The sequence below is a fragment of the Ailuropoda melanoleuca genome, chromosome 1 (assembly GCF_002007445.2).
Source record: "Ailuropoda melanoleuca isolate Jingjing chromosome 1, ASM200744v2, whole genome shotgun sequence".
Classification (NCBI taxonomy): Eukaryota; Metazoa; Chordata; class Mammalia; order Carnivora; family Ursidae; genus Ailuropoda; species Ailuropoda melanoleuca.
Window position 1 is genome coordinate 91,864,648 of NC_048218.1, and position 14,383 is coordinate 91,879,030.

Below are 14,383 nucleotides of genomic sequence, written 5' to 3' on the forward strand. Positions count from 1 at the left end.
TAAAGCCACAGTGTAAGTACAACGACAAAGCAAGCTTTAGAATAGTACACTAGATACCTAGCTTTCCAGCCTTCTAGTGTATAGTCTTTAAACTGCTTTTCTCTTTAGTTTTTGATTAAATCTTCCTCAGTAGGGCTGTATATTTAGCCTTTTCTATTGTCTATTCTGTCATTGCTTCATTTGTAATATTTATTTTAAGGGCTGAGTTGCCAATGCCTAAGTCATCTAAATCTTCACTATAAAAGGAATTTCCTGGGGCGCCTGGGTGGCTCAGGTTAATGTCGGACTTTTGATTTTGGCTCAGGTCATGATCTCAGGGTCCTGAGATTGAGGCCTGCGTCGGGCTCCAGTCCTGAGGGTGGGGCCTGCTTGGGATTCTCTCTCTCCCTCTCTGCCTCCCCCCCCAACCCCACACTCACTTCTTCTCTCTCTTTCTCTGTCTTAAAAAACCAAAAAATAAAAAATAAAATAAAAGTTGCTGTGATGATATTAAAAAAAAAAAGAATTTCCCTTAAAATAATAAATGGATGAGGGAAAAGCTAGTCTTGATAGCATTTAGCGAGTGCTTAGTATGTGCTAGGCGCTCCGGGATACACAAAGAAGTATACATGTGCCACAATACTTAGGTCATAATAAGATACTCAGTAAATATAGATCAAGGGTTTACAACTTAGATGGGGAGGCGGGTGGCAGATCATCCACATAAAAAAAAATTCCTGGGGAGTCTGGGTGGCTCAGTCAGGTAAGTGTCTGCCTTCGGCTCAGGTCATGATCCCGGGGTCCTGGGATCGAGCCCTGGGTTGGGGGTCTCTGCTCAGCGGGGAGTCTGCTTCTCCCTTTTCCTCTACCCCTCCCCCTGATTGTGCTCTCTCTCTGTCAAATAAATAAATAAAATCTTTAAAAAATTCCCACAACAGGATGTTGACATATGTGATGTGACAAGTGAGGATTCTTAATGGAGTGTATTTTAGGTCTAACTGCCTTCTGAACTGCTTGAGCCACAGAAGATTTCCAATCAGGGAGCTCCTCACAGGAAGGAGGAACTAGGCCATCAGCCCTAGGCCTCCAACACAGACACAGTCTGCAGCTTGGGAGAGCAAAAAGCTGAGTGTGTTTGAGTGTGAAAGAGACAACTTCAAGAAGGCCAAACCATTGCTGGAGTGGAGGAGGGTGGGAGGGATGGGGGGGCTGGGTGATGGACATTGGGGGGGCATGTGTTGTGTGAGCGCCCTGTGTTGTGTAAGACTGATGAATCACAGACCTGTACCCCTGAAACAAATAATACATTATATATTAATAATTTAAAAAAAAAAAAGGCCAAACCAGCCATCAACCCGGAGGGAGGTCAGATGGAGGTGAGGAGAACAAAGGAGGAGACCAAAGTGCCAAAGCCAGTGGGAAGCCATGAAGGCATCATGGGCATGGGACATCAGGACAAGGACTCAGAGTCCCCCGGCCATTCTCTGCATTAGGAGGAACACAAGGGACTCTCAAGGCACATGAGCCAAAAACCAAGGAGTCCCCAGGCAGCCGAATAAGGGACCAGGAAGCTCACTTGGCAGGTCATGGGTAGCAAGGCAAGACTGTGAGCCTGAGGCCACACTGCCTGGGAGCAGGGCACAGGAGGAGAGCAAAAGAAGGAGCTGGAAGTCCAGCTGAGCCAGGGATGGGAGAAGGAAGTCAAAGCGGGACATAGCAGCTGTATCCACCAGGAACCAAGAGGGGGTCGTGCCAGTGACCCTCTGATGGTCAATTCAGGACATCCCACCTGATCTGTCTCAGTCTGAAACATATGCTGACGTCCCTCCAAGAGTCAGTTCAGGGCCTCTCATCTGACTTGACCCAGTCTGAAAGAAATTCTGCCACAGCGTGGTGGAAACAGCTGGCCTCTTCTTCCTAGGGGAACGGCTGGCTGACATTCCTCAGCCTCCCTGCTTTTAGGAAAGGCCAAAGGACCGAGTTCTAGCTGAAGAAACGTGAGCCTGAGTAAGGCAAGCTACTTGGGTTTACCCAGGGCCTGGGTCATCACACCTCACGTGGACCTCCCTCCCAGCCTTTCCCCTTCCTATGGTTTGAAGACGGCAGAGCCACCATCAGCCTGGGCCCCTGAATGTCAATGGGAAACAGAACCCCATCCTTCCAGCTCCAGCCCCAGAGCATCTGTCCTGGACTGTTAAGAGAGGAAGAAATAAACTTCCCTTACCTTACGAGTCTATTTGTCGGAGCAGCGTCGGCTGCCTTAAAGTAGTACTCAGTGAGGCCACAGATTCGCCAAGGCCCCAAAAGGACTGTCCCAGAGAGAATGCCCCAGAGCATTGCCTGTATGTGTGCTATGGGTATGACCACCCATGCATACACATAGAGACTGTTTCCACGGTAACACTAGGTCTACTAGTTTGCTTGTCTGTCCTTATTTGGAACATAGAAGATCTTTCCCCATGTAGATGGTGTTAGAAATGGCAGTTAGTTCCTCACACCTACATTTGCTTAACCTACAATACCAAAAACAATAACTCAATACAGTCTACCATCATTTATAACATCTCTGTCTGATGTTGGAGGGTGAAGAAAACAGGAAATTGAGAAGGGGAGATCAGACGTGGTTTCTGTTAAGCTCACATTAATAGAAAGGGACTTGGTAATGATACTCCAGGTTTTAAAAGGAGACAGATGCTCTTTTAAGTCCCAAAGGCCCAAGAATCATGCGAGCAGAGAGAGTAAGAATCTTAATGGTAGACCTGGAGATGCAGCCACAAGATATTAATCCTCACGATGCAAGACGTCTGATTTTTTAGAAAAAGGAATTTAGAAGTGACCCCGAACAAAACAAAGCAAAACAAAAAAACACAAAACAAAAGCAAGGCAATTGTGATTCTTTTCTGCCCCCATCCAACCCCGAAATGCCTGTCTCCCACATCCATCTGAGCAGCAGTGGTGGGATGTGGGGTAAGAACAGCAGTTACTCATGGGGTACAAGAGGTGCATTAAGGATGGATGATGCGGAGAGAGAAAGGGGGGCTCTGAGTGGGACATTCCCTGCTACCATGGGAGAACACTCCCAGGCCTGCGGCCGAGCCCCTGCAGTTGGTAAGCCTCTAGAGACGAGGATTCTAAACTAGAGGTGCGAGGCCTCTCTTTTCACCCCCACACCCCAACCCTGTGAACTCCTGTTATGAGTAGCCTGGAGTACAGAACTAATTAAATATTCTTCCGGGTTCTGCAAATATGGACTTAGAAGAGCTTTGGAAGTACACCCTCTCCACACCCTGGTCCGCGGCTGAGCCCCCGAGGTAGTTCCAGTGCACTGCAGGCAAAGACAAGGACACAGCTTTGGGGAATCATTATGCTGGAGAGAGAGAGAGGAAAAAAGGATGTTCTCTAGGTCATCATTTCTTCTCCCCTGAGAATTTAAGTCTTCCTCTGTGAGCCAAAGAGAAGAAGCAAAATGTCCTATTTACCTCAAAGTCATTCCAACAGAGGCTCTTCCATCAGGGGGTAGAAAGGAGGCAGAATTAAGGTCCGAGTGTCCAGAACAATATTCCCCAGATTTGCCACCCACCTGAGACTTGACTCCAAATAGCTTTTGAGGATTTCTGAGAATCAAATCCATCTTCAAAGGAATGAAATTTGCTGCCACTGAAGATTTCCAAGAGGTTCTGCCCGGTCAAAGCAATTGAGGCAATCTATACACTGAAATTCTCCTCTCCTCAATTCTTCCTACAAAACAGAAAACTAATAATCAACTAAATGGCTCTATGCTTTGCAGTCTGTACAATATTTCAGGAGGCCCCCTTCCCCGGATTTCCATGTATTACCTGAGAAATTTAGGGCCTTCTCTAAAAGCTTCCGCTTACATCAGTGCTGGGGAATCCCACAAAACCCCAGAATGATTCACCTTCCCAACTGTAGCAAAAAGTTTCTTTAGCCTAGGTCAGCATTCAGTGTGTGGGTGAAGGCCTTTTCCTAGCTCCGCTTTCCAGTCCCTATTAAAGCATCAAAACCAGCTGTGTGGTCTCTTCGCAGTACTGGCTCCTTAGCCCCAACTCCGCTATGGCAATGAAAGCTACCCTGGCAACCTCCACTCGGAGGGAAGCCACAAGCCACCGGGAGCTCCTTCCCCCCAAAGTACAGAGCTGATGTTTGTTCATTCGCTTGCTTATTCATTCATTTAATAAATATTTATGGAGGGTCTGTGCGCCAAGCATTGCTCCAGGTGCTGGGATTACAGTGGTCAATGAAGTTGACATGGCTCCTGTCCTCGTGGAACCCCCAGATTGGTGGAAGTGACAGATGTTAATAAAATAAGCCAACGAAGGGGACGCCTGGGTGGCTCAGTGGGTTAAGCTTCTGCCTTTGGCTCGGATCATGATCTCTGGTCCTGGGATGGAGGCAGCCCCCAGCGTAGAGAGAGCAAGGCGCCAGGTGCCAAATCCTCCTCAGGTGAAACGGAATAAACAGGAGCACGTTCTAGGACAAAGAGGTCGAGCCACATGGCATGAACCCCGAAGAAGGGGGATTTTCATACTTGGGGGGAGGAGTAAGAATAGGCAGTGGCATTAAGGAACCAGAAGAGTGCTGACCCCCAGGCTGGGAACCATCCAGAGAACAAGGAGCTTCCACGTGACAGGATTGCAGGGAAAGCAATGGCCTCAGGGGAGTCCGAAGGAGAAGGAAAGTGCAATGAATATGCTGAGAACATTGATGTTCATTGACCCAGGAAGGAGGGTGTCCGTGGACACTGGAGAAACGGTAGGAGGGCGGGGGAGAGGGAAGGCTGAGCCTGGGAAGGGTGAGAACGGAGAAGAATGGGACAGCGAGGGTGGCGCCGGCCACCTCACCTGAGTCACAGAGGGCGGGGCGCACACAGCACCGGGCGTGTGGGCACAGCGAGCTCCGAGAGAGCTGTGAACCCCTGCAGTCCCCAAGTGCATCAGGGCCGGGTGTGTGTCAGAGGGCACCCTGAGGTCCCAGAAACCAGCAGCACCCTGGACGTCTCGATCTGAGGGAGTCCAAGCTGGGCGAGGAGGCCGGGCACAGGCTTCTTGCACCGGGCAGGCTCGCACCCAGTGTCGGATGTCGGAGCAGTTTCTGACGGACTACCCCACAGTTCTGGAAGGAAGGGGGCCTGGGCTGTCTGTGAAGCGGGAGGCTCACACTGTGGAAAGATAGAGTACGGCATCCCCGGAAAGGCTGGGGAGCTTGAGCTGACACCGTTGCAGAGACCCGACTAAGGCCTTAAACAGACCTGCGGAGATGGCCTTCAGGTTACAAGACAGAACTTGAAAAACAGTATTCGTTGTGTGTAATTTCTCATAAGGAGACTGAGATTTTAGAGCAAACTTTATATAAACTCTCTTGGGAAGCAGTAGACACTGGAGCCAGAGGGACCTTGAGCAAGTTACTTCCTAAATCCCCATTTTTTTGCAACTGTTGAATAGTGATAGGAGTACATATTAATACAGGCTAGTGGTTCTCGAATTTTAAACTGAGACCAGTCTGAGATGCTAGCCCCAGGTCCCAGCTCCAGAGATTTCAGTTTAGTGGCTCCAGGGCAGGAGGCACTGCCAGAGGATTCTTAGGATTGAATGCAAAATGTTTAGCATTATAAAGTACAAGCTTTCCCCTCTATTTTAAAAAACAAAAAGGAATTCCTATACTTCTAAGCATACTGTGCAAGTGGACGGATATTATACTTCCGAGTGACTCTTACTACCAAGTTGCAATGTGCAGGTTATGAAGTGGTGTCATCAACACAACCAGTCTTAAAAAAGTTGTTGATGAAAAGCCTGTGAAAGAGAGGGTGTGAGGTTGTTTAATGCAACTTACGGCACATTGTATAGTCAGTTATTTTGGGCAATGAAGTAAATACCTGCCTGGAACTGAGGCACTGTGGAAATTAACTTTCAACAGGATTAACAAGAAAATGCTTTTTCTTGGCAAATTGATGCTTTCAACCATTTACCTCCAGTACAAAAGTGTTTAGTGTTTCTGAAATAGCAAGAGAATCAAAATTCTTCTTAAATCATGTTTTTAATAGACAGTCTGAGTGTCTACAAACATTCGTGGGTTAAATCGGTAATGCCACACAATATTTGATATAGAAAGTTCCACAACTAAAGAATGTGGACAATTTGGCAGATTTTGTTTTCGCTGAATTTCTCAGTATTTACATGACCAAAAACAGCCCTGGGTTTTATTTTCAGCTAAAGGTACCCTCCCTAGTGGGAAAAATGCCCAGATAGCATGACATATGATCTGACTAAATTCTTGCTTGATATCGCCTCCGTGCATGGCACATAGTAGGTCCTCACTTGTGTTGAAGAACTATAAAAGTTCTGACACCCAGAAGGCAAAGCACTTCTGTGGAAACTTGCCTGACTCCCAGATACATATTTGAGATATCCTTCAGAAGAGCAGTTCAAATGTTGATTTCCGATACTTCTGTAAAATCACAATACACATACTTAGCACCCATGAATTCCCGGAACCTCTTGTTAACTGGCCTGCAGTGATCATACTGCCTCTCCCAGAGGGCTAAGGTGCTGGTAACTCCGACCTTGATTACAGCAACAGACTGGCCCCTGGTGGTGGTAAGGCAAATAGAATCACCATTCTGAGAGGTGGATGCACTGCTGTCTCCCACTGCCCTGTGTTTCAGACCTCACTGCCTGGGGGAGAATGTCAATTTTTATTTTAATCATAGGGAATATCCCCTGGCTAAAGGGATAACATGCCCACAGACCTTTCTTTTGAACTTACGCCAACTTTTCTGAACGAATTTATTGTTTATGTCACAAACAATTCCTCATAATAAGAAGTTTCTAAATCCTGCAGCACTGGCAGAGTGCTAGACACATTGTAACGCCTCCAATATATATAATTAAAAATTTGAACTTAAAGAATAATTTAGCAAAATATCAAGTCTTTGCCACAGTGCTTTAGATTTCATTAAAATGTTGTTTCAAATTGGGTAAACTTTCAAACTCCTCACAAATGTGCATTCTTTCATGATCCTTAAATTTAAAAATCTGGCTTTTAAATAAAAATCTAGAGCGCCTAGAAAAAAATTTTGCTTAGAAAAAAAATGTTCTGTAAAAGGCCATAAAATGTGAGTTAGAATAGGTTCCTGTACTTAACTACCTTTACCTGATTTTCCCCTAAATATGTTATGAATAATGTAAAAAGTCACCAAGTATAACCACCCACATTGCAGACAGTTTATATCATGCAAGTTTCAAATCTCTTTTCGTGTCACTACCTCTAGAAACCCAGCACTTACCTTTTATGGAAAAAAAAGCAGCATCTAATTTTTCAAGGATTTTGGGAGAGCTTTTCACCTGGCTCTTTTTTCTTTTCTAACGGGTTTTCCTATATAATTAGAATTTGCTTCTGATTGGCTAAACTGACAATGAAATGCTAAAGCTTTCAGGGCGCCTGGGTGGCTCAGTCGGTTAAGCATCCGCCTTTGGCTCAGGTTGTGATCCCGGGATCCTGTGATCGAGCCCCACATCGAGCCCCCTGCTCAGCGGGGAATCTGCTTCTGCCTCTCCCTCTGCCTGTCACTGCCCCTGCTTGTGCTGTCTCAAATAAGTAAATAAAATCTTAAAAAAAAAAAAAAAGGAGCTAAAGCTCTCTCAAACCTCAAATCCATCCAGCACGGGTTTTAACTCTCAGACATCCTGTAAAAGGTCACACCAAGCACTCTTAGAAAAGATCACACAGTTAACTCTTAGAAAAATTATCATTTCATTTCCTTCAACAATAATAATAGTAATTAGAGTAAAAATCGTGTTCATGCAGTAAGGCACAAATGGCTACATGAAGGTAGACTGACTGCTGAAAATCACTCCCAAATTCTGAGCCGGATTCATTTTCATCATAAATTTCAGAGATGAACTGTACAATATTCAATCTAAGCAGAAGCATCTAGCAATTTTCTCTCCCCTTCCCATTCATATTTCTGGCCACAAGAGCCAAAAACAATGAAATAAAGATATACGAAAGCATATACGTATATATATGAATTCTTATTGTATATAAATGAATTCTGTGTATTTATGAATTCTGAAAGCTTTGTGGAATCTACCATAAACCTGAAAAACGTCTAGCATAAATTACTTACGAATGTCAAGTAAAACTCAGACAAGTTTCATTGGTGAAGCTGATAAACTATCATGACAACATACTGTAGATTTTACTGCATTTACTTGGCTCCTATCATTGGACTGTTTGTTGTAGACGTGAACATCTTTTTTTTTTTTTTAAAGATTTTATTTATATTCGACAGAGATAGAGATAGCCAGCGAGAGAGGGAACACAAGCAGGGGGAGTGGGAGAGGAAGAAGCAGGCTCACAGGGAGCCTGATGTGGGTAGGGCTCGATCCCAGAACTCCGGGATCACGCCCTGAGCCGAAGGCAGACGCTTAACCACTGTGCCACCCAGACACCCTGTGAACATCTTTCTCAGTGCGTCCCTGCTCTATCTTGAAGGTCAAGGTCAGAGATTCTTTTTTAGTGCCACGCATAGTAAATTACAGTGTATATTCTGGAACAATAAACTATGGATACAAACTCCTCGGACTATCTGGGTCTTAACTGACCCCTTAAGTGCTAGGGCAGAGGAGGGTAAATCTAGGGAGACCGGCCATCAATATACCAACCTACTGTTGGGTGTTGTCCAGAAACCAAGCAGCTGAATTTTAAAAACTGGAGGTTGGCTTTACCTTTCAGGGAGAAACTGGCTGCCCTAGTGACTGCCTTAGTGCACAACTTCCCTAAAGCTTCAAACTCCTCTTTGGACTTGTTTTGGGATTTTACTATCTCAAAGAGAACAATCAAATTTATGATTTGATACAGGGGTTAGCCTGAACAGAGCTTCATTAATATGGCCTATAACTCCATTTTAAGCAAGAATTGAAATTAGGATAAAATAGTAAGACACACGAGGTGAGGGGCTGGCTCAGTTGGTAGAGCATGTGACTTGACCTCGAGGTTGTAAGTTTGAGCTCCATGTTGGCTGTAGTCATTTTTTTTTAAATAAAACCTTTTAAAAAATAAGACACAGGAGATCAGTCTTTGATGGTTTTAATATACAAGTCCTAGCTCTCTGACAAGTCCACTGAGAAAAAAAGTAAAGGCACTTAAGATTTCATTCTCCTCGTGAAGAGGAGACATTAAGTTATGGTAAAGAGGTTTGTTAAGTGTGGGGTGCTGGGCTCACACCTGTTATATATAGACATGAGCTACAACCGAGAAAGGAGAGGTTCTGGAACCTCAGGTCACTGTACTAAATAATTTGGGAATAGCCTGTTCTGAATCTGTTTAAATTTGCTTCAGTTTTAAAACTAGTTAAAATGCTCTATGTTCAGCTGATTTTTTTACTAATCTGTTTTCCAATAGCAGGGATGCACAGAAGAGTGAGTTTAAAAATACACTCAATCTTTTATGAATGAATGTCTGTGATATGGCATTAGTACTACCAGAATGATGCTTTAAGTAGAGCAAAATTCCAAACCCTAAAATTTCTACTTTCCTTCTTGAATCAATTTTGATGCACCCTGTTCTTACACAAATTTCTGAAATACTACATATTAAACCTGTCCCAGTCTTGAGTATTAAACATTTTATTTAAAGAGTTTTAGAGTAAAAAAAGGGTACACAAATACAGATCACATCATGATGACTGAGGCAGTATTCTACATGACAAAAATCAAAACAAAACAAAATTTAAAAAGTGAACGTACAGGTACTAAACAAGCATAATACCTGATAGGCAATTCAGGCTGCATACACATAAAACGATCTGACCACAGACATGCTTATGCAAAATAAATTTTTTCTTAGAACACCATTCTGTCAACTGCCTTATTCCCATTGAGTATTTTGAGAGCACTTCTATATAAAAGGAATTGGCATGGCACTTAAAAACTACAAAAAAAACAGAACGCAATTAAAAACATATTTGTAATGCAATTTTGTATAAAATATACATGGTAAATCTTATTAGTTAAAAAAAATATTTAAAAACAAACAAATGAAAAAAAAAAACCTACCCTGAATAACGGTTAAAAGCTCATCACAGAAAAATGTTCATCATTTGTAACATTACTGATAGAAAATAGATGGGATTTTGGCGGGGGCAGGGAGATCCCTAACTTGAAGAAGTCATTCAAAATTTATTTAAAATTGTAGATAAGATAGTAACTCACTGCCTACCCCTTTCTCAAAACTTATCATGAATATTCTAATATATAACTATGGGACAATAAAAGAATAGGTCAAAGAAAGTGTTTCTCAAAATAAGGTCCAAAGACCCAACAGAATTCTAAGGAAGGCCTAGCAATGTGCATTTTAAACAAATGTCCCAGGTGATTGCTCCCCATTGTGAAATCTGAGAACTAATGCCCTAGGGAAACAGTACCACTTAAAAGATAATAAATATATTTCTGATATATCAGAATTTTCTACGACTTTATGCTTTGCAGTGAATACTGCTTCTTAAAACAAGTTTCAGGTATTAAGAAAAACATATATACCTGTTACATGAACGTGGGAATGTATATAAACTTTTTCCTTTGAGGTTTTCGTTGCTTTCAGATTTAGTTATTTCAAGAAAAATGAGTATATGGCCAGAAACTTCAGAAACATTACATTTCTAATAAAATGTAGCATCCAAAAAGGGGGGAGATAATTTCTTAAATGCCTATAAATTTTAAATCATTCTAAATTTAAGACTAGATAGCTTCCCCCAAAACTCAGTTTTACTAAATTGGACAATTGTAAGTAACTTAGATGATTAGGGTTACTTTTTACATCCCTTTTCATTAAAAAAATATTCAAAATAAACAGATGCTATTACTGGCATCCCTTTAAATAATAAATTGCTAAACATTAATATTAATAAAAAATAATCTGAAGAACTCTGCCCCTGAAACGTACTCCACTCTGATTACATGTGTGACCTACTTAATAAAAACTCACTTAAGGAGCTGGAACTATGGGGTATGTATGTGTGAGTTCCCTAATATTTAATCAAGTTTATCTTATTTTTTAAAATTTCACTGAAGACTCCATAAATAGGGTCCAAAGGTATGGATAATGGGGCTTTGGTGAAGAAGTGAGTATGGTTAAGACACTATCTGGAAGATAAATACTTTTTCTGTATACTAAATTATAAGGAAAAAAATAGCATACATTCTGTCTCCACTGGATAATGGAATGCTTTTACAAGTCTGATAACAAGTGCTTCCTTATTATCTAAATCAAATCACAAAAAATAGCTGTGGGATTTGCTAATAAAGAAATAAATCTCACCATTGCACTTTTCTGTATCTTTTAAATTTCTATTTTTTCCCTTTCTATATACTGCGAAATGCTCCATTCAAATGCATCCTGGGCTCTTTGAGTGACATTTATTAATATTCCAGTTAAAGTTCTGGCTAAGGGTAAGCTCAGAAGCTAAAGCCCCTATACGAAAGAAATCCCTCGCATCGGTTTTTCAAAAACAGCTAATGATTTAGAATCTGATACTTAGTAAAATGTGCCCGTTTTTTTCCCTCAAGGAGAATTTGTATTCCCTAACTCTAAGCAAGCGACATCTTTTATTACCAATTTAATAAATGTTGCCTTAAAAATCAATAATTTAATTATCTAAGGCAATAAAATTTACAGCTGAATTTTTAAACACAACTCAGAAAGTAATAGGTAATATAATAAATTGTTGTTTTTTGGAATTATTCTTTCATATCAAAATTAAACACTTCAAGGTGAAGTGAATGAAGAATGACAAAAAAATTACGGGAGGCTTATGACGTAACGTCCCACCAGGTGTCTTAATGCAACGGATACTCTGTTTAAAAGCAGTGGTATTTCCTTTAAACAAAAAAGACAACTTCATGACTCATCAGTGGGCTGCTGGATTACCAGTAGAGTTAAGCACTGACACGACTGTCTGGAAACAGGTAGTTTCATTTTCTTTTTCACAGTTAGATGTAATAATTGACTCTTATAGCCAATAACAGAAGATATTGAGTGATTTGAGGGAGTGAAAAATATAAAATGGTTCACTGTATCCAGGCTGGTAACAAGTTTATTCATGCATTAAATGGCCACACAAGCAGAATGAATAGTTGGAAAATGAGGATTAGACACATTCTTCTGCAGACATCAGAAGAGGGTTGATGTACTCAAAACCTTCGAATTCAGACTGATCAATCTTCCTCACGATGTCACTATTGAAAGAAAAATACATTAATTTTCATAACCTAGATTTCTTTACCTTTTTATTTATTTAATGGGTAAAATAAAATGGAAAAAACAAAAAAAAAATAATGCTAATTTACATGAATTATGGGGGGAAAAACTTATGTTTAGATTAGTTCCAAAACATTTTCTAGAAGAACCAAGAGTACTGAAAATAAAAGAAGACTAACAATCCCAACGTGGTCCAAAATTGAAGGCTAGGAATTAAAAAGTCACAAATTGTCACAAGTCTAGCTAATGTTAACTTTGGACCTGAACAACTTTCATACTTATAGGTGAACATCCAGGTCTGAATTCAATTTAGTAGTCACCTCAACAGGAAGATGGTGACAAGGCCCAGAAGAAGTTAACCGAAAGGAGAAGGCAATAGGGGCAGGTACCCAGAAAGACCTGAAATAAGGAGAGGACACCGCAGGGAGGGGCAATAAGAGTAGTACTACTGAATGGTTTAATACTTAAATGCACACCCCATACTGCAGAGCACAGAGTTACACAGGATGCAGTCCCCTCCTTCAAGGAGGGAAGGTATCTCATATAACAAAAAGCTACAAGAGAAAGCAGTGCCTGCTAAGTTTCATAAAGGACAGCTAAGCCTGATCTAACCACAGCTCTAAAAAAAAAAAAAAAGAAAGAAAGAAAGGGTGACTTCTAGTTAGAGAAATTGAGAATGCCAACGTTCATTGTATAAACACTTACCAAATGGAATTATGAAAGATCAGATGCTGGGTCTGAGAAAATAAGTAATTTATTTGAGTTGAAAGCACAGGAACAGAAGCATGTCAAACGACAGATGATCTGGAAGGAAGGTAATGGCTAGCTCAAAGAAGCCAGTGATGCCTACACTAAGGAGTTTCACCTTGATTCGTCAAAGATCTGGCTGCATCTGAGGTAGCTCGGAAAGATGGAGATCTCAATATGCAAAAATGAAGGATGCGTACGGAGGAACGGCGTGAGCAAAGGCAAGAGCACAGCATCAGGGAATGCAGAGTAACGCACACTGGTCAGAACACAGCATCTGCGTTAGAGCATAGTGAGAGAGGGCCAGACAGGCAGGCGGGAGGAGAGGGTGGGGGGCCATAACTGCTGGCCAAGGGGACAGATTTTAACTGCTAGGCAAGCAGGAAGTGCCTGGAGGCTTCTGATAAGGAGGGTTACAGAACTGGGAGTGCTATTGAGATGTGCGGAATGGCTGGCAAAGCAAAGATGATGCCCAATGAGGAGGATGGTGTAATATTCTGGGTACGATCGGAAAGAGACGTGAACTGGACTCACGGCCATGGAATGGAAATGAAGGCTCTGATGCAAGGAATGCAGTAAAGGGAGAACAGACAAGGACTCGGTAGCCGGATGTGTTCTCATTTGTTAAAGAAGAGTCTATAACCATGGACACTTTGAGTCTGAATGAATACAAGATGGCACAGTGAGCAGAAAAAAGGTAAATAAAAATAAGAGATTGAGAACAAAAAAAGCAAACATAAAGAGTCATTTCTTTTCTTTTCTTTCTTTAAGTGTCTATGCCCAAAATGGGTCTCGGAATCATGACCCCAAGATCAAGAGTCGCACGCTCTACTGACTGAGCTGGCCAGGCGCCTCAAGAGTTGTCACTCAAAGTATTTTAGATTTCGTATGTTTGAAGTGTTTATCCGACAAACTAGGGGAGATCTTTTTTTTTTTTTTTAAGGATTTTATTTATTTATTTGAGAGCGAGAGCGCACATGAGCAGGGGCAGAAGGAGAGGGAGAAGCAGACTCCCCACTGAGCGGGGAGCCCGATATGGGGCTCGATCCCAGGATGGAGACCATGACCGGAGCCCAAGGCTGTCACTTAACCGACTGGCCCACCCAGGCGCCCCTAGGGGATATGTTTAAACAAGCAGATAGCAGTGCAGCTCAGGGGAGTACCGGGTGGAGGCTAGGTGCTTCAGAATCCTCGTTCACTTACTCTTTACAGCAGCCTTGTGATGCAGGCAGGAAGAGAACAAATAGGCTCAGGGAAGTTATGAAATTCAAACTCAGGTTACCCAGTTGGTAAGAGGTGGTGTCAGGATTCAAATTCCTGTCTTTGGACGGAATCTAGTGTTCTTTCTAATACATGACGCTGTCAGAAGCAATGACATTGATAC

General features: G+C 42.1%; 1 protein-coding gene across 8 annotated transcripts in view; it reads right to left on the bottom strand.

Annotated features, from left to right (window-relative positions):
- Positions 1 to 9,607: 9,607 nt before the first annotated feature.
- Positions 9,608 to 14,383, bottom strand: part of PRKCI (protein kinase C iota) — a 72,421-nt gene continuing 67,645 nt past the window's right edge. For 7 of the 8 annotated variants that reach the window (XM_034663045.1, XM_034663066.1, XM_034663074.1 and 4 more), the window contains one exon: positions 12,143 to 12,230. In XM_034663045.1, coding sequence (XP_034518936.1) covers positions 12,143 to 12,230 — 88 coding nt within the window. Of the gene's footprint in view, positions 12,231 to 14,383 lie in introns of all 8 variants that reach the window. The other variant, XM_034663037.1, reaches the window with a different exon arrangement.